The 23,400-nt window shown below is 39.8% G+C and overlaps 1 protein-coding gene across 4 annotated transcripts in view; it reads right to left on the reverse strand.

The window, feature by feature from the left end:
* Efcab5 (EF-hand calcium binding domain 5) overlaps positions 1-23,400 on the reverse strand; it is a 137,294-nt gene that overhangs the window by 86,231 nt on the left and 27,663 nt on the right. For all 4 annotated transcript variants that reach the window (XM_037201494.1, XM_037201493.1, XM_037201492.1 and 1 more), the window contains exons 4-5: positions 15,886-16,417; positions 1,800-1,956 (exon numbers count right to left, since the gene is read on the reverse strand). In XM_037201494.1, the coding sequence (XP_037057389.1) occupies positions 1,800-1,956; positions 15,886-16,417 (689 nt within the window). The remainder of the gene's footprint in view (positions 1-1,799; positions 1,957-15,885; positions 16,418-23,400) is intronic.

A 23,400-nucleotide genomic window follows, 5' to 3' on the forward strand; every position in this document is an offset into this window, starting at 1 on the left:
AATTTATTTCATGTGTATGAGTGTTTTGCCTGGATGTATGTCTGTGCACCATATGTTTGCCTGATGCATCAGAGGCTAGAAGAGGGCATGCTCCTCTGTAATTGGAGTCACAGACAATTATGAGGCACCGTGTAGGTACAGGGAATTGAATCAGGGTTCTCTGGAAGAGCAGCTAATGATGCTCTTAAATGCTGAGCCATCTCTCTAGCCCTAGAGACAGAGTTTTACAACGTACCCCAGGCTAGTCTCAAACCTATAGCAATCTTCCTGCCTCAGCTCCCCAAGTTCTGAGATAATTAGCATGTGTCAATTTAGTCATTTTAAAGAGTACATATATATGTGCAGTACATTTACATTGTTGTGAAATACATACTTAGAATTTTTCTTTTCACAAATTTAAAATTCTACAGCCATTGAAGGCCAACTCCTCTTCCTCTTACCCATTTCCCTTGTAACTGCCATCCTGCTTCTTGTTTCTCTGAATGTAACTGCTTTCAATACCTCACATTGGTGAGCTAACACAGCATATCTTCCCAGAGTTTATTTAGTTTCAGAAGCAACAGTCTTTCAAAGTGCTTGTACTGTTTTGCATTCTCACAGTGATGACCGTTCTTTTTGTTTGTTTTTCGAGACAGGGTTTCTCTAGAGTTTGATCTAGGACCCACAAGGTGGAAGGAGAGAACTGGTTCCTGCAAATTGTTCTCTGGGTTCCTCTGTAGCATGCACACCCCTCCCATCCTGAGTTTGTTTTGTTTTTGTTTTTGTTTTTTTGAGACAGAGTTTCTCTGTGTAGCCCTGGCTGTCCTGGAACTTGTTCTATAGACCAGGCTGGCCTTGAACTCACAGAGATTCACCTGCCTCTGCCTCTTAAATGCTGGGATTAAAGGCGTGCGCCGCTGCTGCTGCTGCTGCCTGCTGCTGCTGCTGCTGCTGCTGCTGCTGCCGCCGCCGCCCCCACCACCCATAGGACCTACAATTCTTTAATGGTGTGTGATGTTGGCATTGTCTCACAGGTTTATTTGCCATTTGCATATATTATGTATCTTTGGTGAAATGTCTGTCGTGTCTTTTGTTCAGAGTGTGTGTTTGTGTGTGTGTGTGTGTGTGTGTGTGTGTGTGTGTGTGTTGTTCAGATAGGGTCTCACTATGTAGATCAGGCTGGTTTTGAACTTAAAGTTTTTTCTTATTTCAGTCTCCTGAGTGCTGGGATTGTAAGCATGTGTTACTAGGTCTGGCTTCTGCCTGTTTTTTTTTTTTTTTTATAAAGGGGCTATTTAATTTTTATTGTTGAATTTTAATTAATAATTATTTTATGTTTTGGACAGTAGTCTTTAATAAGTTTTGGTTTTGCTACTCTTTTCTCCACAGCTCTTCTGCCTTGCTCCATTTAAAGTCATTTTCCTTAAAGTGAAATATGATGGGCAAATATTTTCAAATCTCTACACAATTAAGAGAAAATACTTGATTCTTAAGAGAGTAGCTGTTTTGTGCAGCTAAGAGATGTGGTCTCATAGATATCACAAATAGACACACATACAAAATCCATCTCTGTTAGTAATGATTAGGTTGGACCCCCTTGTCAAGATCAAGATTTTAAAGATCTTACTAGATTTGTATTTTATTTTTCACAACCATTGAAAAAATTGAAGAAATCAATAAGCTCCCATTAGATAGGTCAAGAATTGACTTAGTTCAGTTGTAGCAAGGATTTCAAGGGGAGCCGCTGGCATTGCACTTCACATGCTAGCAATCTCCCTCTACCGCCCTCCCGCTCCCTTCCCATGCACTCGTTCTCTTACCACAACTATAGGAACCATTCCTCTGGGGTTGAGAATCCATTCACTGAACTGCTCCTCCAGAGCCTGCTTTCTCATGGTGGCCACCTTGACTTTGACTGTGCTGATATATTCTCTTTGTTCTCTCTTTTGCTTAACTTTCTCCTTCATGTTGGATACCCTGGAGTGTGAGAACATGGAATATATGTTAAGAATCCTCAGTTTGGCTCAGATAGTTCAGTGGCAGAACCCCAGAGTCCAGAGCCTCATCTAAAGCCCGAGTTGCCTGTCTTCCCCAGCACTTACTGCATTAAGCATTCCTCTTCGGCCAATTTCTGCTACTCTTTACCTTTGGATAGAGGCTGGCCTATTCTACCTAAGTAAGTGATAGGTTGAACACGTATTGGTGGGAATGTTAAGTAACATAATAATTATGGAAAACTGTGGAGACATCTGAAAACCATAAAAGTATAACTACCAAAAGACACAGTAATCTCACTTTTGAGTATTTTTTCCAGAAGACTTGAAATCAGCTTGTTAAAAAGAGGTTTGCATTCATATATTAATTACCGCACAATTCACAGTAGCAAAATACAGAATCAATTCTGAATGGATAAAGAAAATTTGGCACATAAGCACAACAGTTTATTATGCAAGGTTACATAAACAGAATCTGTTCTTTGTGAACTGTGGATAGAACTGGAGAATTAAGATAAGTGGACGAAACCAGGTACAGAAAGTCAAATGCCACATGTTATTGATATATAGTAAAATATTTTTAAAAATCAAACAGAGAAGCAGAGAGTACAATGGTGGTCATGGAGGAGATTAAGGCCAAAGGGAACAAAATACATCAATTAGAAGGAAGAATAAGGTTTTTAAAAGTATCTATTGCATAATAATATAGTTTATAATAAAGTGTTGCATATTTAAAAATTGCTAAGAGTATAATTTTCAAATGTTCTCTCCATAAAATGATAACTATTTGAAGTGAAATATGTTAGTTAGCTTGACTTAATTATACTGCATATTTAAAAATCATAACATCACACTGCACACTATAAATATATAAACTATAATTAGTCAATTTACAGGTTTTTGGTTTTGTTGTTTTTACAAAAAGAAGTAGTAAGAATATCCCTAGAGCCACATGCCTTTAATCCCAGCGCTTGGGAGGTAGGGGCAGGCAGATCTCTGTAAGTTTGAGGCCAGCCTGGTCTACAGAGAGAGTTCCAGGACAACCAGGGCTACACAGAGAAACCCTGTCTCAAAAAACTGAGAACGAGACAGACAGACGGAGGGAGGGAGGAGAGAGAGAGAGAGAGAGAGAGAGAGAGAGAGAGAGAGAGAGAGAGAGAGAGAATACCCACCCCTAGAGGCTTTCCTATACCCTCTAAAGGCAGAAACAGTCTAAAGTCTAAAGGTTGTTAGCTTTTTTCTTCCCTGGACATAAAAGTCATCTGGGGGGACTCTGATCCCAAAACTAGGACGGACACGTGGAAGGTCCTCTTACAAGAAGCATGTCAGAACATTCTGATACTTTGGCTAAACTTGAGAAATCTGCCTGGGCGTGTATCTTGGCCTGTAGCTGTTATCTAGTCAGAGTCAAATGCTTCTGCAGCCCTGCTGAAGTCCTGAGTACAAGAGTAACTATTGTCCTCTGCCAGAGATGCATCGCCAGGCTGAGAATGGGCAAAGAATGGAGGCTTCAATTGTTCCTATGTTAATCATCCCTATTAGAACGTAAAAAATCAACCAAACAAACCCCAAACTGTTTTGACTGAAATCAAATCACATGGTTCAGAATAATAAAAACAGCAGTGAGTGCCAAGTGAATTTTTTTTTTAGATCCAACAACATTTGGAATAGGTTTTCATCTTTCAAAGAGAAAAGACCAAGACAATTTGACAGATTTAAGATGCAAAGGAATTTTCACTGAGAACGTGGACTTTAGATAACTCTAATTGTCCAAAAGAAGGTACTGAATAGAAGATGATAGTTTATGCCCCTGTAAAACCTTTGTATTTCTCTAGGAATATAAGCCTTCAAAAATAAACTTTAGGTTTGGAAACAAAAGCATGGAGGCAGGTTTAGCAGCGCAGAAGAGCCTTGTGTGCACTTCTGAAAGATTAATTAGTATTTTAAAGGAAGGGCTAGATTCCTCTAATGTTGCTAAGCATCCGAAGCTCCCGGGTCCCTTCAGCTGTTCTCTCACCCTCCTCTTCCCATACTGCTTTCCTCTCTCTTCTCCCAATACAGCGTGCCTGCACTTTCTACCCTCATTCCAATACGGCTTTCTAGTCTATACCCGTGTCTTGTATCTAGCATTCTCTCATTTGCTTAGCCACACTCACCTATTACACTCGCATTTATTGGGCATTTATTATGTACTCTGCTGGTATACGGCTCAGCATCTAATGACAAGACAGATGAGTGATTGGGATAGTGTCATAAGTACTCAGTGTCTCCAGACTCTCAGAAGTCACAAAAATAGATCCACAAAGTTATTTTTCTGTCACATTTTCATCTGCTCAAAATGTTGTTCCCCCCTCACTTTGCCTGACTAGATCTTCCACATACTTTGGATCTCAGTTGAGACATCATTTTCTCCTACATCATGATGCCCATATTTAGAAAGAAAATTTAGTTTTGGGCTTCAGAGACACTGTGTATGAGCTTCCAAATATAATCCAAATGGATTTTAAATTGATCACGCCACTCTTTGAGGGAATGGATAACATTTCCGTTGTCTACATTATTTTATGAGAATGTTACACCATCCAACACTTTGTAACTTCGGGCAGTATAGGGTAGATATAACCTACAAGTGGATTCTAAATATAGCTCCCAGGATGGGAAGATAGCTTAGTCAGCAAAGATCTTGCCTTACAAGCATGAAGATCTGAGTGAGATCCCAGAACCCAAGTTAAATGGAGGAGAAGAAGGAAGAGGAAGAGGAGGAGGGAGTGGAGGAGGAAGCAGAGGACAGGGAGGAGGAGCAGGAGGAAGGGAAAGAAGAAGAGGAGGAAGAAGAAAAGGAAAGGTTAGGCGAGCATCGAAGGTATACAGTTGTAACCCCAGCCCTGGGGAGGTGGTGGCAGATACAGGTGGATTCCTGGAGTTTGTTAGCCCAGCCTAGACCACCTGGTAAATTCTAAGCCAGTGAGAGACTGTCTGAAAAAACAAAGGTGGGCAGGGCCTGAGGAATGACACCTGAGGCTGACCTCTGGCCACGTGCACGTGCATACGTGTGCACACACATTGGCACACATAAAAGCTAACCAATGAAACTAGGTACAGCGGTACATACTCTGTAATCCCAGAACATGGGAGACTGAGGCAGGAGGATTGCTGTGAGTTTGCAGCCAGCTTGGGCTTCATAGCAAGACCCTGTCTCAAACAAACAAAACAACTAAATAGTCAAACATTCCCCCCATAAGAACAAGTGTTCTGAGATTTAAAAAACAAAACAAAACAAAAAAACCCACCATAGTGCAAATCTGAGGAAAGAGTAGAAATAAAGACCAGGGATGACTGAAGGATGGAGTGCTTTGCCAGTGTGCACAAGCACTTCATTTGACCCTTACTTAGCACCAGCACTGTACAAACTGAGTGTGGTGGTGCAACATAATCCTGGCACTCAGAGGATGCAGGCAGGGACACCCAAAGTTCAGCATCATTTGCAGCTGCAGAAGGAGTTTGAGGCCTGTCTGAGCTCCATCTTATAAGACACTATCTCAAAAGAAAAGAAGGAAGGAGGGAGGGATGGAGGAAGGGGAGGAGGAGGGAAGATTTTAAAAAGTCTATGTGCATTCATGGTCTATGTGTGTGTGTTTGATGGAATCTTAATATTTGAAAACTGGGCAGTACCAAATGAGCCAGCAAAGGAAGCTAGGGACTAAAGAGGGAAACAGAAAAACTGGAAAAGTAGGATATCATGGAGAAGGGAAAGGTATTTCAAGAAGGAAGTGCTATTTTCATGAACAAGGCTGGAGATCAGATTGAAGAAGGACCACAATCTTCTTGGTGGGTCTAGAAGCATGGAGAACATGAGGATCTTGGTAAGTGCCATTTATTGAAGGCAGATTTGTACAAAACCAAATAAATACAAGAGGTTGATGAATGTGTGGGGAGTGATGAGAATATATGTGGACAAATTAATGCATTTGCAGATTTTCATTGTATATGGTAGGGCTGGAGAGATGCTCAGCAGTTAAGAGCACTGGATGCTCTCCCTGAGCAACCTAGTTCAACCCCCAAAACCTACATGGAGGCTCACAACCATCTACAGCTCCAGTTCCAGGGAATCTGACACCCTTTACTAGCTTCTGTGGACACCAGGTACACACATAGTGCACAGACATACACGCAGACAAAACACTCATACCTGTAAAATAAAACAAAATAAAATCATAGTATAAGGTGTGTTCTTCATGATAACCAAAGTTTGTATTTTTCCCATGAGGTATGACTCAATATCCGTGCATTAAAGACCCATCCATAAGTTCAAAATACTAACTTACCTAAGAATGTTTACTGAGTCACAATCACCAGGCACATATCCAGTGTCTAATAATATTTTGATAAAAAAAAAATTGCCGTGTCTTCCAAGAGGTTGTAAGGACACGAATAAATCACAGTGCTCAAGGGTGAAATGGGCCTACAAGCACTTCCACAATACGCAGAAGCAGCACCGATCGATCGATCCAGAGCAGGTGTGACGGAAGGTAGCCAGGAGAAGTGGTACTCAAGGGAATTCCCGGAGGACAGGAGAAATTAAGAAGCTAGAGAAATGAGGACTAAGATGTTTAGGCAAAGAAAGCTGGCACTCTGGATTCCAGAAGAGGATTAGTGAGTTGCTATGTATGAAATAGTAAAAACGTGCAGAAAGAATGCAGCCTATCTGGCTAAATTTACTATCGTTGTGTAGGTACCTCCACACAGCATGGCTAAGTTGTGAAGCTGGCATTCGTGGTAAGCATTTCCTATTTCTATACGAGGTGGCTGAGCCACTCTACTGGGGAAGTGAGAGCAAGGCAGAGGACACCAGAGGAAGGATATGCTACATAGGACTGGAGTGAGATAAGAAAGTATCTGGTGTGATGGTACAGGACCAAGCTAGGAGAGAATATTTAAAAAATCAAGGCAATTGTATGTATAGCCTTAGAGCTGGAGCCTCTAATAATAACAAATAAATAAACAAAGCTTATGTGCCTTTGAAAATTGAATTGACAAAATGAGGTAGAAAATCGTAAGAATTCCTGTACATCTTAGGCAGCCTTTGGTGTTTCTACTCCAGGACCATCTCACCTTACATCTTAGTTAGGGTGTCTATTGCTATGAAGAGACACCATGACCACGACAACTCTTATAAAGGAAAACATTCCATTAGGGCTTGCTTAGAGTTTAGAAGTTTAATCCACTACAGTCATGGTGGGAAGCAAGGCAGCATGCAAGCAGGTGTGGTGCTAAAGAGTTCTTACAGCTTGACTCACAGGCAACAGGAAGTGCTCTGAGACAGACACTGGGTGTGGCTTGAGCCTATATGAGACTTAAAAGCCCGCCTCCAGAGTGACACACTTCCTCCAACAAGAACACACCCACTCCAACAAAGCCACACCTCCTAATAGTGCCACTCCCTATGAGTTTATGAGGGCCAATTAGATTCACACTACCAAACCTTATCAATCATTAGCCCAGGTATACAGCTCTAGCTAGAGAGAAATTGACTCTGGACTATTTCAATCTCTTTAACAATAGGAATGCTCTATGCCAAAAACTCATTCAACATCAAGTTGCAGGATGAGGTTTAGAAAGTTGGAATATAATTTAAGGAGACTATGATTTTGCAGTCCATAAGTAGCTTTTTTTTTTCTTTGACACTGGAAGTCATGTATTCTAGACTGTCCTCAAAGCCAGGGATGATCTTGAATTTCTGATTATCCTGACTCCATCTCCCAAGTGCTGGGATTATAGGCACATACCACCATGACAAATTTATGGGGTCCTGGGGATTGAGCCCAAGCTTCATGAATGCAAGGCAAGCATTCTACCAAATGAACCACAACCCTACCCTATACACAGCTGACTTTTAAAGTTACAATGGGATATGCATGCCCAGAATGCCATTTATACATGCATGCTAAACTAACTAGAGTTTATAAATTGCCATGCTTCAGGTTGAACAAAATTAGGATTTTTTTTTTTTTTGATAAAACCCTACTACATACCACTTGGTATAACAGAAATAAAAATACTATTAAAAGTATTATCCTTACTTTTGGTAAAATATGATTTACTGGAATGATAAAATCTGTTTTCCAGTACAAATTGACAAGCTAATATTACTAATATCACCTGTGGAGAAGCACCTGCAAGATTTCCTCTCCTAATGTTGTTTCAATTTGGCTCAGGAAAGAGGTGGCAGCTGGTGTGGTGTGTGAGCAGACAGCTGTCTAGGAAGCCAGTCTCCTGGCAACTGAGGAAAGCCTGTACTGAGGAAAAAATACATCCTGTCTATTGCCAAGTCCTAGCGCTGGAAATTGTAAAGATGAGTTAGACATTTTGAGGCATTTTGGTGTGTGAAATACAAAATATAAGTACTGTGAGGTAAATCTTAGAATCTTTTGCATATATCATATTCCAGCAGAAAAATACATAATGGATTTTGGCACGTGGTCTGTGTAAATTACTTGAATATTGCACAGGAGTAATCTGTAGAAAATTATAATAAATAAGATAAAGGCTTGCATCTTTCTCCCTTTAAAATTGTACTTGGTTTGTGTATCTCTAATATTTGAGTATTTATACTGACTTGTCCTTCTCCTTTATGTAGCTGTGTTAGATAATGTAATTCTTTGGAATATCTTTTTTATGATTATTTCTCTTCATGGAATAAATGTCCCTATTATTAATGCATAAGGTTAATAAAGATAATTCACTAAAAAAATCTCCATAGAGACCTCAGAATAGAGCAGATATCCCTCAGACTATGAAATCAACAACAAATGCTAGGAGAATGAAAAGATCCAAGTGTTAATTTTGCTGTTCATTTGTTCAGCCTCACAAGTGCTGAGGTTTCTGGTGTGAGCTGCCACACCCAGCACTAAGGACTCTTAGACCTACCTACTTTTCTGAGCATTAGAACTGGCATCCTAGGATCTTATATGTCAAGATTGATTGAGAAATAGACTCTGCCTCTTTGGAATAATCTGCAATTCTAGTATTAAGCTTCCCTTTTATTATTTTAAATTCTTTAGTTAAAAATGTTATATAGTGTAACTGACTGTTTTTTGTGCCAAGTTTTACAAATTGTAACACATTTACAAGTACATGTAACTCCCAGGCTACTAAAAATTTCAAATCTTATTTTAAGGGCAAATATTTTGCATTATCAAGTCACAAAACAGAGGAAAGAAACTTTCACACACAAATCCCCTAGTACTGGGCGAATCAGAGTCAGAAGGAAAAGATACAAGAACAATAAAGATACAAGAGCAAGCAGCACAAATCCCACCTGCTTTATGGCTTTGTAAATTTGCATGCAAGGCTGAAAATCAAAGTTCACTTGGACCCTACATTTACCTTTCAGAAACCTGATAAAAAGCCGTGCATTATATTGTGTATGTAAAACCACCGGGCAGCAGAAATGCTGTGTTTTTCAGGTGAATGGCTGCCACCATAAAATTTATTTACATAAATAAAGAAGGTCTGCTCAGTCTGTTGCTATTGGACACCAGAGATGAGTTAATCCCCATTTCTCCTGGGAAGAAAACAGATGACAATTTTAAGTCGAAGTCACTTTAATATTGTCACCAGAAGTTAAACTCTTGACAAACCAACAAACATTTGGCCTACTTTTGACGAATAGAAATAATGAAAACTGTTCATTCCTTTGCCAAGAGTCGGTAACAGATTGAGAAAACATAAGACAGAGGTCAAAGAATTTTAAATCAGAACTAATTTTATGAAGATTGCTGAGTATCCGAGCTCTAAGTCAGTAGGCATTGGGAGCAGAACATTCTGTTGAAGAGCGTCCGTGGGCTGTCTGAATAAGCTAAAATGCCTGGCGTTGTCGTTGCCGGCACACAATAGGTTTTGGACTTTGGCCAGAGGGAGATGAAGCTCTAATCCTAGCGATGCAGACAAACAAAGCCTCTGATTACTTGAACTCTTTCATAGAATTCCTACTGTTGCTCCAGTAGAAACTAGGTGAGGCTGGGAAGATGACTTGGTGGTTCAGAGTGCTGGCTGCTCTTGCAGAAGACTGGGGTTTAGTTCCGGCACCCACACCAGGTGGCTCATAACTGCCTATAACTCTACTGCCAAGAAATTCAACACTCTTTCTAGCCTCCAAAGGCACATGCACATACATAGTGCATGTGCTTACATACAGGCACACACGTACACACAGATAAAGGAACTAAGACTCTTAACTACACCTCAAGAAGGCCTGAAACATCCAAATTCTCAGCTCTAGAAACATTAGTCAAATAAACTTGTCTTCACCTGTCATGTCATTGGCTGGCAAAGGAACCTAGGCCAGGGACTTGATGTGTCTATTTCTTATTCTCATTAGACCGTCTGATAAATGACAAATGCCTAGAATTTTATGTACTGTTTGAAGTTTATATATCTCTCTGACAGGAGGAAGGGCTTGTCAAGTTTTTGATTTATAGCCTTGACATCAGTTCCCAACATCTTTTTTTTTTTTCAAATGTGAATAGTTCTAGATGCAACCTACCACGTTGCTCAGAACAGATGGTGAAGAGAATGAACTGTTTGTTAAATTAATGACATTGCTTCCTGCATGCTGGTGGAACTTCTCACTAGTACTAAAGATCTCTTCATTTGGTTGCTTTTTGCCTAATAACTTCCAGTAGGATTTATTTTAAATACTTTCCCAGAGGATCTGATTCAGAAAAATCTGAGGAATAATGTAGGAATCTGAATATTCAGGGCATGTGGGTGTTGGGAAGGAAATCCAGGGCCTTGTGCATCGAGTCTTTACTTTTAACCACGCACCCTAGGTGATTTTGATGTCCCAAGAAGGGAATCACACTTCCTAAACCATTGTTTCTACTGAAATAAAAGTCTCACTTCCACATCGCACTGGTTCTCTCCAGTTGTCAACCCGACACAGCCTAGAGTCACCTCAAAGGAGAAGTTCAGCTGAGGAGCTGTCTACATCAGAGAGGTCAGTGGGATTCTCTTGTTTGTTAAGTGGCAGAGGAGAGCATGGCCCAGTGAAGGTGGTACCATTCCTTGGGCAGGCTGTTCTGAGATGTATAAAAAAGGGAGCTTAGCATGAGCTAGAGAACAAGCCAGATAGCGAGAACTGTTCCCCAGTTGTTTCTGATAGCGAGCCCTGTTCCATCATAGTGTCTTCTTGTGCTGCCTGGATAAGTTCCTGCTCTGTCTTCAGTGACAGATTGTGATCTGCAAGTGTAAGCCAAAAAAAGCCCTCTTTCTCTGCTCAGCCGATTTTGGTCAGAGTGCTTTATCATAGCAACAGAGAGCAAACAAGAATACACATGTAAAACCTAGGAGTTCTCTACACTGTGCATAATGTATACACTATACATATGCATAATTTCAAAAGATTTATTAGGGCTTAGGGGTGTAACTCAGTGGCAGAGTGCTTGTCTAGCATCCTCAAGGTTCAGGGTTCCAACCTCAGCACTACCAATAAATAAATAAATAAATAAATAATAAAATTACATATACAAACCTATATAATTAGTCGTTTACCATATAGAGAAGATATTAAACAAGATACAAAGAATTTTATGATTTTTAAAATCAATTTTGGTATAGGTCTGCATACCAGATGACATTCAGAGAAAAATATGGAAATTTGGGGAGAGGTTCTGAGATTTGAAGTTCACTGCTCTTGAGATCTTGGAGAAGCCTCATAAATATCATTTACAGTAGGGCTCAGTAAGCAAAACCCAGCCGACTCACAGGTTGGCTTTATGTGACTAGAAAGCTGGTAAATAGATTTCTAAGTGGTATTTTTTAAACCAAAAGAATAATAATATTTTGCGGCATGTGAAAATTATGTGAAATTCAAATTTCATGACCTATAAATAAAGTTTCAAGGGCACGCAGCCACGCTGACTCATTTACATGTTGTCTGTGACTGTTTTTGTACAAGAATGGCACTACTGAGTAGTTGTGATACAATTTGCCAAGCAAAAATATTTCAATATTTATGTAACCAAATGTACCAATATTTCTTAATTTTGAGTCATGGTTAAAAAGGTTTTTATCTATTTCAGAGGAGGAGTGGAACTAATTGGGAGGGAGAAAAAAACAAGGGCAAGTAAGGAGGGGATGTGTAGAACAAAGTGTGGAATATGAATGTGTGAAAATATCATAAGGAAACCCACTATTATGTATACTGATTAAAAATAAGCTGTTAACAAAGTAAAAAATTTTCCTCAGTAAAAAATAGAAGATTTAAAATCCTGATTTCTGGGGCTAGAAAAATGGCTCAGAGGGTAAGAGCACTGACTGCTTTTCCAGAGAACCCAGGTTCTATTCCCACACGGAGGTTCATAAGCATCTGTGACTTCAGTTCCAGGGGATCTGACGTCCTCTCTGGCATTCACGGGCACCAGGTACACACGTGGTGCACAGACATACATACAGGCAAAACACTGATTCGCATAAAACAAATAAACATACCCTAGTTTCTTCAGAGCTTGTTTTTGTTGTTGTTTTCTTTGAGATGAAGTCTTACTCTGTAGTCCAAGCTTGTTTTCCTGAAACAAGCTACGTAGCTCAGGCTGGCCTCAAACTTATGGTGATCTTACTGCTTTACTTTCTCAAATGCTGCAATTATAAGCATGAGTCACCATGCCCAGCTTTCTTCGGTTTTATATGAGTTCATTTAATACATAAACAGCTTTGGGTAAATCTAAAAACTGAACTAGTTTTTATAAACATAGGTTTGTTTCATTATTATTTTGAGGCTATCCTATATAAATTATAGGATAAGGCAAACCAATAACTATGTCAATATTATTAAGAGCCCAAATTTTCAGAGTTAAAAAAAAATTCCAAAGCTGGCACCATGATACATACCTATAATCCTAATATCCATAAGGTTGAGGCCAGAGTATTCTTATTAGGCAAATGCTCTGCCTTGAGCTAATAATCATCAGCCCCTAAATGATTTTTAATATACTATTTTTATTAATTCTTCAAGAATTGCATACATGTATAAAATGTATTTTAATTTACCCCAATGCCTTCCCCTAACTCCTCCCAGCTCCACTCCCACCTCACCCCACCCAATTTCATGTTCCACATATATAGAAAATACATTGAGTGCAGTTGGTGATGCCCATATACTCACAAGTGTGGGACCATCCCATGGTTAATCTACCAGGGGCCATATCCTTAGAAAACTGTGTCCCCAAACCCAGAAACCATCAACCATCAATAGCTCCTCAACTAGGACCCTACATATTATTTTTATTATAAGAAAATACTTGATTTTAGGTCCAAATAGAATAGAACCCACACATAAAGTAAGTTGTTGATGGTGAAGCAGTAACATGAAAACCATTTCTACTAAAGTATTAAAGACAAGAATGTGCACACAGCCACTGTTGTGCACCCTGAATTAGATGTAATAGTCATGCAACTGGATAAGAGAAAGATGTTAGAGGCATAAAAATTAAGAATAAAAAGAAAGACTATTGTTTAAAAACAGCATAGTTGTTTCCCTCGGAAATCCAATTTAGCAATTCAATTTTACTATAAGAAAACTCAGTAAGGCAACAGAGAACAAAAATATATAGAAATTAATAGTTTTCATTTCTTCAGATTACTTCCAGACCCCCCAAAATGACATCAGTTTACTTCCAGACCCTCCAAAAATGTCATCAGATTACTTCCAGACCCCCAAAAAAATGTAGCAAAAGAAGAAGCTTACTTATAATAACAACAAAAATTTATAAGATAACCTGCAACAAATTGAAGAAGGAATATGGATATGTATACACATGAAAACTTTAAGGCAACAGTGATAGATACAGAAGAAGATAAATAACTGTTAAATAGCAATTGCAGAAATGCTTGTCCTTGTTAAAGATGTTCATTGGCTGGGTGTGGGGATGTTTCAGTAAGTCTTATTGGGATTACTAAGTAGTCATTTGTAAAAGAATGAAGTTGTATCTACATCTTACATATTATACTAGCATAAATTACAAATTTATTTTATATTTGTATATATTTAAAATAAAAATTAGTATCATAATTGGGTGTGGTGGTGTATGTCTTTAATTCCAGGACTTAGGAGGCAAAGGCAGCCTGGTCTACATGGCAGGTTCCAGGCTAATCAGGGTTGCATAGTGAGACTCTGTCTCAAAACAACAACAAAAAAAAACCCCAAAAAAACAAAACAAACAAACAAAAACCCACAGGAGCAGAAGAATATGTGGGCAAATTCTTGTAATATTTTAATAAGTGACTGACTCAAAATGGGGTGCTATAAAAGTTAAATCTAGCTGCATAACAAAAGATAAATGAAAAAAAAAAGGTGCTGGGCGTGGTGGCGCACGCCTTTAATCCCAGCACTCAGGAGGCAGAGCCAGGCGGATCTCTGTGAGTTCGAGGCCAGCCTGGGCTACCAAGTGAGTTCCAGGAAAAGGCGCAAAGCTACACAGAGAAACCCTGTCTCTGGAAAAAAAAAAAAAAAAAAAAAGATAAATGTTGTTGTTTTGTTTTTTTTGAGACAAGATTTCTCTGTGTAGCCCTGGCTGTCTTGGAACTCGCTCTGTAGGCTGGCCTTGAACTCTCAGAGATCCACCCACCCTGTGCTCCACAGGCTGGGATTAAAGGCGTGCGCACGCCGCCGCGCCGCCACCGCCACCACCACCACCACCATCACCTAGCTTTACTGCACAATTTTATATTCATCATTTTGTTTTTTTGTGTATTTTGTTTTGTTTTTTTTTTCAGACAGTGTCTCAGTATGTAGCTCTGGCCCTCCTGGAACTGGCTCTGTAGACCAGGCTGGCCACAAACTCAGAGATCCACCTGTCCCTGACCTTCTGAGTGCTAAAATTAAAGGCGAGTGCTACCATGCCTGGCTTATTGCACACCTTTTTAAAATACATATTTTGATTTTTGAATTAGGTTACTCTCCAGGGCAGAGACTAATACAGACATAAATATATACTTGAAGTCCTAATGTGACAATCAGATCCAAGTAACTAGCTAGGTGTGCTGGTGCAGGTCTATAATCCCAGCACTTGGTAGGCTGAGGAAGGAGCATTCCAATGAGTTTGAGGCCAACCTGGACTACATATTGAATTTAAGCCCAGTTTGAACTTCAAAGCAAAACGCTGTATCTCAAAAAACAAAACACAACAAATAAACTTATTTTAATTCTTCAGTCCTTGCAGTGCTTTGAAAATAAACTTTTTTCTTTTCTTTCTTTCTTTTTTTTGTTTTGTTTTTTGAGACAGAGTTTCTCTGTGTAGCTTTGCGCCTTTTTTGGAACTCACTTGGTAGCCTAGGCTGGCCTCGAACTCACAGAGATCTACCTGGCTCTGCCTCCTGAGTGCTGGGATTAAAGGTGTGCACCACCACCGCCTGGCGAAAATAAACTTTTTAATTCATTAGTTCCTGCAGCGCTTTGAAAAAGTGAAGCTCGTCGTAGGAACTCACTAGTACAGAGCCTTACTATATGTAACCTTGAATTTGCTTGGAGTGCATAGCTCAGCAGCAGAAACAAGAGAGACCCTGCCTCAAAAAGCTGGAGGACGAGAACTGACTCCCACAAGTAGTCCTTTGACCTACAACATGTGCCATGGGTATGTGCACCACCCACATACTAACTGCATAAAAGAAAAATGTATGTTACAGGAAGTAATTTTTCTACTCAGAGTTATTAAAAAGAAACTAAATTTACCTCAGCTCCCAAATGCTAGGATTACTGGTGTGAGCCCCCACCCTATCCCCCCCCAGCCAACAAATGCTTCTTGATTAACTATCAAATCATTTCTTTCAAGTCCTATTTGCATTCACATCATTGTTCTATTAGCTTTTCAATGCAAAGAGACGGATCACCAACGGAACAAACAACAAACTGTACCTGTTGCTGATTGTACCGGGAACGTGTACCTTCAGTTCTTCAGTGACATCTTTCATCACCCTCTGGTAACCCGACATTCCTGGGTCTTTGATATAGTGAGTATTATTTCTCATTAAATATTCCCCCAGATAATTAATTGGATCAAACTTGGTTGGGATATCAGCTCGGCTCAAGAGTTTCTTCTTTTCTACCTGCATTAACATGTGTTCTACTCCCGGAATCAAGGTGGGGAGAAGCTTGTCCAGCAGGTATGCCCGGGGACTTAGAGTCATGCTTTCGATATTAAACCACTCCTTGGCCAGGTCATCCCTGGGGAGATTTTTTGCAGTCTTCTTTTCTTGTTCCTTCTTCAGGCTATCCTTCTCTAACACATTCTGCTGCATGATCTGGGCTCTTGCTTCTACTATCTCATGGAAATTTTTCTTCCATGGTTGCTGTGTTTTTAACTTCAGTTCGTATTCATCTAAACCAAGAATCACTTGTGCAGGTTTTTGAAACACAACGTTCCTGAAAGTTGCATGGGAGTCTTCATCTGAGAAGAAAAAAAAGGTATATGTAAGAAATACTAGAAATAGGGGGCTGGAGAGATGGTTCAGTGGTTAGGAGTTGATACTGCTCTTGCAGAGGACCCTGGTGGGTTCCCAGCATCAACACCATGCAGCTCCCAGGGACCTGTACCTACTGCTCCAGAGAGTCTAATGCCTTAGGCATCTGTGGGCTCCTGCACTCATGTGCACATACCCACACACAGATACACATATATGTAATTTTTTAATTAAGAAACACTATAAATAGAGTTTAATTGATGACTTTAGAATATATTTAACAACAACAAAAGCCTCAAAATTGTTTTATATCCGTTTACATGGTTTACTGGAGCACGATCAAAACAAAAATCCTGAGAACAATCATTTGAACCATAAAAACATTGCTTTTATATTGTGGAATATTAGTTTAAGATGTGTTGCGTCCATTTATGCTGTGGAATATTGTTTAATGATGCAAAGATGTGTTGCATTCTTTTAGGGTGCATTTGTTTAACTCTGTAAAGCTGTGTTACTTTGCCTGCCTAAAACACCTGATGGTCTAATGAAGAGCTGAATGGCCAATAGGAAGGCAGGAGAGGGATAGGCGGGGCTGTTGGCTGGAGTGAATAAATAGGAGAAGAAATCCAGGGAAGAGGGCAAGGAGCAAGAAGAGGAGAAGGAAGGAGAAAGAGAGGAAGAATGAGAAGAATGAGAGAAGGAGGAGGGAACATGCCTGGAGCAAGAAGCAAGGCAGACACCAGCCAGCCAGACATTAGAGAAGCAGTGATATACAGAAGTAAGAAAGTTAATAAGCCTAGAGGCAAAAGGTAGACAAATAAAAACAGATTAAGTTAAAAGAGCTAGCCAGAAAAGAGTTAAGCTAAGGCCAAGCATTCAAATCTAAAAATAAGTCTCTGTGTCATGCTTTGGAAGCTGGTTGGTGGCCCAAAAGAAGAACTCTGGTACACTATTGACATAATCAGAAGCCACTGAGCAACTCGGTGCCTTTATTAAATAATTGACTTGCTGTGACTCTGTGCACTAGCTGTCTCTGAGACAAGGTTGACCTCCAACTCCAACTCCCACCCCTTTCTCCCACCCTCCCTGTGTCCCTCATTGCCTCCTCCCTTCCCCATCTTCCTTCTTTCCGTCCTTCAGATGAGTGTACTAGAGACTGAGAAGCAGGAGGTAAAGGAGAGAGAAAAACAAAAGATACAGGAGGGAGATTAGATCATGGTCTGAGGATCTGGGGAGATGGATTGAGCAAAGATGACTCAGAGAAGAAAAGAAATGTTGCTAAAATGAAGGAATGATGGGTCATGAACTTGATGTAAAAGATAAAAAAAATATATATAAAATATATTCATGTGAGTGTGGAGCAGAATACACACATATAACTAAGCAATTTTGAAAGTGTAACTGAGAATGAAAGCAACCCATCTTTTCATGACATCAGCACAGAGACTCATGAGGCTTTGATTCTGGTAGAACTGGCTTGGCCCTGGGTTTCCAGGACATGTCTAGCTCACACTCTGAACAGTGAGCTACTAGATACTTTCTTCTGTTCCAGTGATTGCTGGGGTGAGTGGAATGGGAATTTTAAGGTTTTTTTTTTTTTCTGACATAGCTATGGAGATGAATTACTTTGGCGTCTTCTTAGATATTATCCACTGAAAAAGAGCACAGGTGCCCACATCAGCATCATGGCTTCGTGTTGCTATGCTACTTCATCTTGCTTCTGTTATTTTGTGGATGTAGGAGAAAATAGAAACATCTGAAAATTTGTCTATACTAATTTCTAATATGATGGAAAAGTAGCTATCGAGACATGTTTTAATTAGCAATAACTCCCAACAGATACTACAAATGCAATGAAATGACAAGACACAGAGCCTCCGTGACTTCCTAGTAGTGGCTATTTAGAAACCTGTGTTTATTTGGAAATATTCAGACTTGCAAAGATGATATATAGACATATATCTCATTTTAGCTTAAGAAAAATTACCTACATCGTAATATTTATCATTTATTTCTACTTTGAGAGAAATACTATTCTAAATTTTATGTTCATCATCTCCATGTATTTTGATATATTTTATTATGTCTAGCTGATATAATATTGTTCTCACTTTTAATTTTATATAATTATTTAATGTCATGTATATTCTATGGCCTTTTTATGCTTGATGTTATAATTAGAAAATTTATCTACATTGATGAGTATAGCTACTTCATTTGATTTTCACTGTGGGATAATATTTTACTGTATGACTATATCACAATGTATTTATCCATTCTCATTTTGTTAGCTATTGGGATATTTTTAGCTTTTTTCTTATAATAAATAATCCTACTACAAAAATTATTGCATGTATCTTTTTCTATATGTGTTTCTTTAAGGGATATTACCAAGATTTTTTTTTTTAACTTTTATTTATTTTGTGAGTGTGTGTGGAGGGTGGCATAGTCGTGGTATGCTCATGGAGGTCAGAGAATAACGTTTGGTTCTTCCTTTCCACCACGTGGATTCTGGAGATGTAATTCAGGTGGTCAGCCTTAATGGCAGGTGCCTTTATCTATTGCGCCTTCTCGCCAGCCCCTGTTACTGATATTGTTCTTCAGGGTGCTCAGTGTGTATGCTTGTGTCCCTGCAAAATCTGTGTATCAGAGCCTAAGATCCAACATGACAGTATTAAAAGGTGGGGACTTTGGGGAAGACTCTGCCCTCAGGGAAGAATTAATACCCTACAGAAGGGCTAGAGTGGGACTGAAGAGCCCCCTCACTGGTTAAGAGCATTTATTATTCTTGCAAATGACCCAGGTTCAGTTCCCAGCATCCACAATGGAGAGGTCACAACTGCCTGTAATTCCAGTTCCAGGGTACCTAATGTCCTTTTCTAGTCTCCCCAGGTACCTGCACATGCGTGGGACATACAGACTCACACAGCCACAAACATACAAAATAAAAATGAAAAAATATTAGATGGGCTAAGAACTAGCTGGGCCCTTGTTGTCTGCTGTGTCGCTTGAAGATACAGTGTGCTCATCTCCTGCAGAGGACACTGCATTCCAGGTGCTGTGCTGGAACCAAAGACTAAACCCTCAAATAGACATCAAATCTGTTTGTGCCTTGCTTGACCTTAGACTTTCCAGCCTCCATAATTGTTAATAGCAAATTTATCCTGTTTTTAAGTTGAACTCATGCTGTTTAAAGTTACCCTAGCCTATATTTATTTTTTTATAGTAATAAGAAGTATCAAAACACAGGGTCACAAGTACAAGCATTTCACTTGCAAGAAATATTATTCAATTACTTCCAGAGTGGTTGGTATCAATTCATAGAAACCCTTGAAAGCTCATCTTTGGAGCACCTTGGGTCCAATGGTGGATGGGATTTGTGAGCCTTCCTTTGGGTTCTTATTTCCTCCCTGGTTAAACCACTTATTCCAGTCATCATCTACAAGAGTAAGCATTCTTGTTGTAGGGGCTGGAGAGATGACTCAGTGGTTAAGAGCATGTACTGCTCTTGCAGAGGATCCCAGTTCAGCTCCCAGCATCCACATTGTGTGGCTCATAACCACCTATAACTCCTGTTCTAGGAGACCTAATACCCCTGGCCTCCTCAGGTACCTTCACTCACATGCACATGCCCACACACAGACATGAATACACATGAATAAATAATAAAAATAAAAAACCTTTAGAAAAAATCCCCGCTGTGGGAGAGTGGCTTTTTGAGTTGTAATGCTCAGGTTCCTAAAAGGGAGCTTCAGGATCCACAGGACTTGAAGCTTCTTTGCGGCCAGAGCAGCTATGCTTCAATTTATTTCACATAATTGGAGAGCATTATAAGATTTCATTGGAAAAAGGCTTTGCTGCTTTAAAAAAAAAAACTGCAAAAAATCAATACTTGGAAGAATAAATTTTATCCTTTTTCCCAAGGAAAAAAAAATCAAATAGCCTGTAAGAAAACCCTTTGAAAGCCCATCTATCGAATGTCCTGGGTCTAATGGTGGACAGTATTTATGAACCTTCTTCAGGTTTTTATTTCTTCTGTGGCCAAATCACTTATTCCAGTCCGAGGACGTCAAGGAGGGGTAGCATACAGCTCCATCATATGTCAGCTGGATTTGCAAATAAAGTGGTCAGTTGATAGGGGAGAAGATAGGGTATGTCTGCACTGTGTTTTGTCACTCTGATGGTCAGAGTTGATTGCCAACTTGACAAAATCTGGAACTACTTCGACCTCTGGGCATGCCTGTGTGTGTGGGGGTTATCTTGATTGCATAATGAGGTGGGAAGGCCTGGCCACTGTGGGTGGGTCACTCCTAGGCTGGGATCCAAGGCTATATAAGAGTGGAAAGGCCAGTTGAGCCCTGGAATTCATGCATTAATTTCATTGCTCTCTGCTCTTCCCTGTGGATGTGATATGACCGGCTGCTTGGAGGTCCTGCACCTTGACGTTTCTGCAGACTGTGACTTGAAATAGTGAGTCACTGAACTCTCTCCCCCTCGAGTGTCCTGTGTCGGGGTATTCTTAACACAGCCACAGAAAACAAAAATAAAATAGTCATAATACTGATAGTATATAATCCTTTTATTTTTACCTTTAAAAAAAAGTATGAAAGAGCAATTCTTTCAGTTCTGCAGGCTTGAAAGTACTTGCTTTCCCCTTAATCTGTCTAGCACAAGCCAAAGAATGTATGCCCTTGCTTGATTTAAGGGTAGTGCTAAAGAAAGAAAGCTACTTAGTACCCACCGTTCTATAATGGCTCGTTAATAAACCCACAAGTAAACTAGGGTGTCCTCTCTATTCATTGCAGCCCGCTAGTGCTCCCCTAGCACGGCAGGCCATTCTAGGTTGCTAAGCAATAATCCTAGGGCTTGAATTGCCCCCGCTGATGCACAGAATGGAGGAGATGTGTGCTTGGTTAGGACTCGAGTTAAACATCTCCTTTTGGAGCCATAAAAATCAAGGAAAGGAAAGGAGGCACAGCAACGGGAGGGTCAATGAATCAGGGTTCTATCTGAAGCTGTCCTTTCACCAGGTGACTCTGGAACTGAGTATCACAAGCTGTGGAAGTGCCCCAAGGCCAAGTTAGTTCAGAGGCTTAGCAGAATGTAGTTTTGAAGCGCTAGAGTTGTTTTTTCAGGATCCATTGGGAACCTTTCAGGCTCTTTCCTCAATGTGCAAACTTCATCTTTCTAGCCACTAGTCAACTTTTCTAAAAGTCATTTTGTATTTTTATTGTTTTTTTTAAATGAAGTATATTGTTATCTTGTATCATGTTAATATACTACACTTACATCATTTTTTAAAATTTGCAAAAGTAATCCATGTGTATTAACTTGTTTAAAGTAAAAAAAAAAAAATACATTGCTAGGTGTGATAGCACATATATTTAATCCAGCACTCCACTTGGGGGGCACCAGCAGGCAGATTTCTCAGTGTTCCAGGCCAGCCTGGTCTATATAGTAAGTTGCAGACTACCCAGAGCTATATAGTGAGATTTTGTCTCAAAAACAAACAAATATATGAAAACTGAACTACATTGCTTAATTCAATATCACGATTCTACCAGGGTCCTGCCCAGTAGAAGGAAATAGCAGGGAAGGAAGGGAGAACTAACAGAAAGAGGGAAGTGGAGGGAGGGGGGATGATCAAGAGAGATACAGGAAAGGAAATGGCTGCAGAAAATGCAAAACTAGAAGAAAAAAGAGGAAATGGAGAGAACAGCTACCAAAATGATGGCATGAAGGTCACGTTGTTAGGTGAGTTTATCAGCATTAAGTTCTGCTCATATATTATTGAGGCATGAACACTTTCAACTCAATAGGAAGGCATGTGGAGGAATTCCGTGTTCATAGTTTGAAAGGTCTAGACTTTCAGCACGACACTTGTCATTTCCTGCACTTAGTACATGGTCCATTGCTAGGCAGACTTCGTAGAGGATCTAGATAAGTATATAACAGGCATAACAGGAATTAAATAATCTCCACTATCGCAAGCCTCGGCAGACTCTCTTGCTAACTTAACACCCCTGGGGCTGGCTGCTGGCTAAGCTGCAGAAACTGGCCTGGAAGTTGTTCAACAAGCTGTACGCTGTTTTTCAAACACAGGTCCTGTCTGCAGCTCAGCTGCCTTGACTTTATCATCAGCATTTCTCTACATACCGTAACTGCTTAAAACAGAGGGGGAGCACCAGCCCACACCACTGGAACTGAACTTCAGTTGATACAGGAACTCGGCATTTCCTGCAGTGTCGTTAGTCTTTGAGCTTGCGTAATACGAACAGAGCTGGGCAAACTCTAGGTTTTGTTTGTTTGTTTAAGGATTTCTAAAAATGCAAACCAACCTCATAGCTCCAAAAAGAAAATGGCTGGTATAAAAGAATTGATGTGGCACATTCAACCACAGGATTTTCTATGCAAAGACAAGAGTTTAAGTGCATTTTGGAAGCTGCTTGGCAAGATTTTGACAAGTATATAACAAGGATTGTGACACTTCTTTTGACATGATGAAATTGCAATAACAGCTCCTCTTCACACTTATTATATATATATAAAATGCTGTGTTATATAAACATATTTATGTTAAGAGTGATTCTGGCTGGGTGGTGGTGGTGCACGCCTTTAATCCCAGCACTCAGGAGGCAGAGCCAGGTGGATCTCTGTGAGTTCGAGGCCAGCCTGGGCTACCAAGTGAGTCCCAGGAAAGGCGCAAAGCTACACAGAGAAACCCTGTCTCGAAAAACAAAAACAAAAAAAAAAAAAAAAAAAAGTGATTCTGAATATAAGGTTTAATATGATTGATTTTCAAATAAAGAGCACCATAACCCATTTGATATCATACAGGGCAACCATGATGTTTTCAGAACAACAAATGGAACACACTTCCCTGTATTACACATAAAAAAGAAATTGGAAGTACCAGAACAGGAAAGTCCACAAACAGTCCATTTATATTTTTTTTGGTGGGGGGTGGGAG

This window comes from Peromyscus leucopus, chromosome 8b, assembly GCF_004664715.2.
Source record: "Peromyscus leucopus breed LL Stock chromosome 8b, UCI_PerLeu_2.1, whole genome shotgun sequence".
NCBI classification, from domain to species: Eukaryota; Metazoa; Chordata; class Mammalia; order Rodentia; family Cricetidae; genus Peromyscus; species Peromyscus leucopus.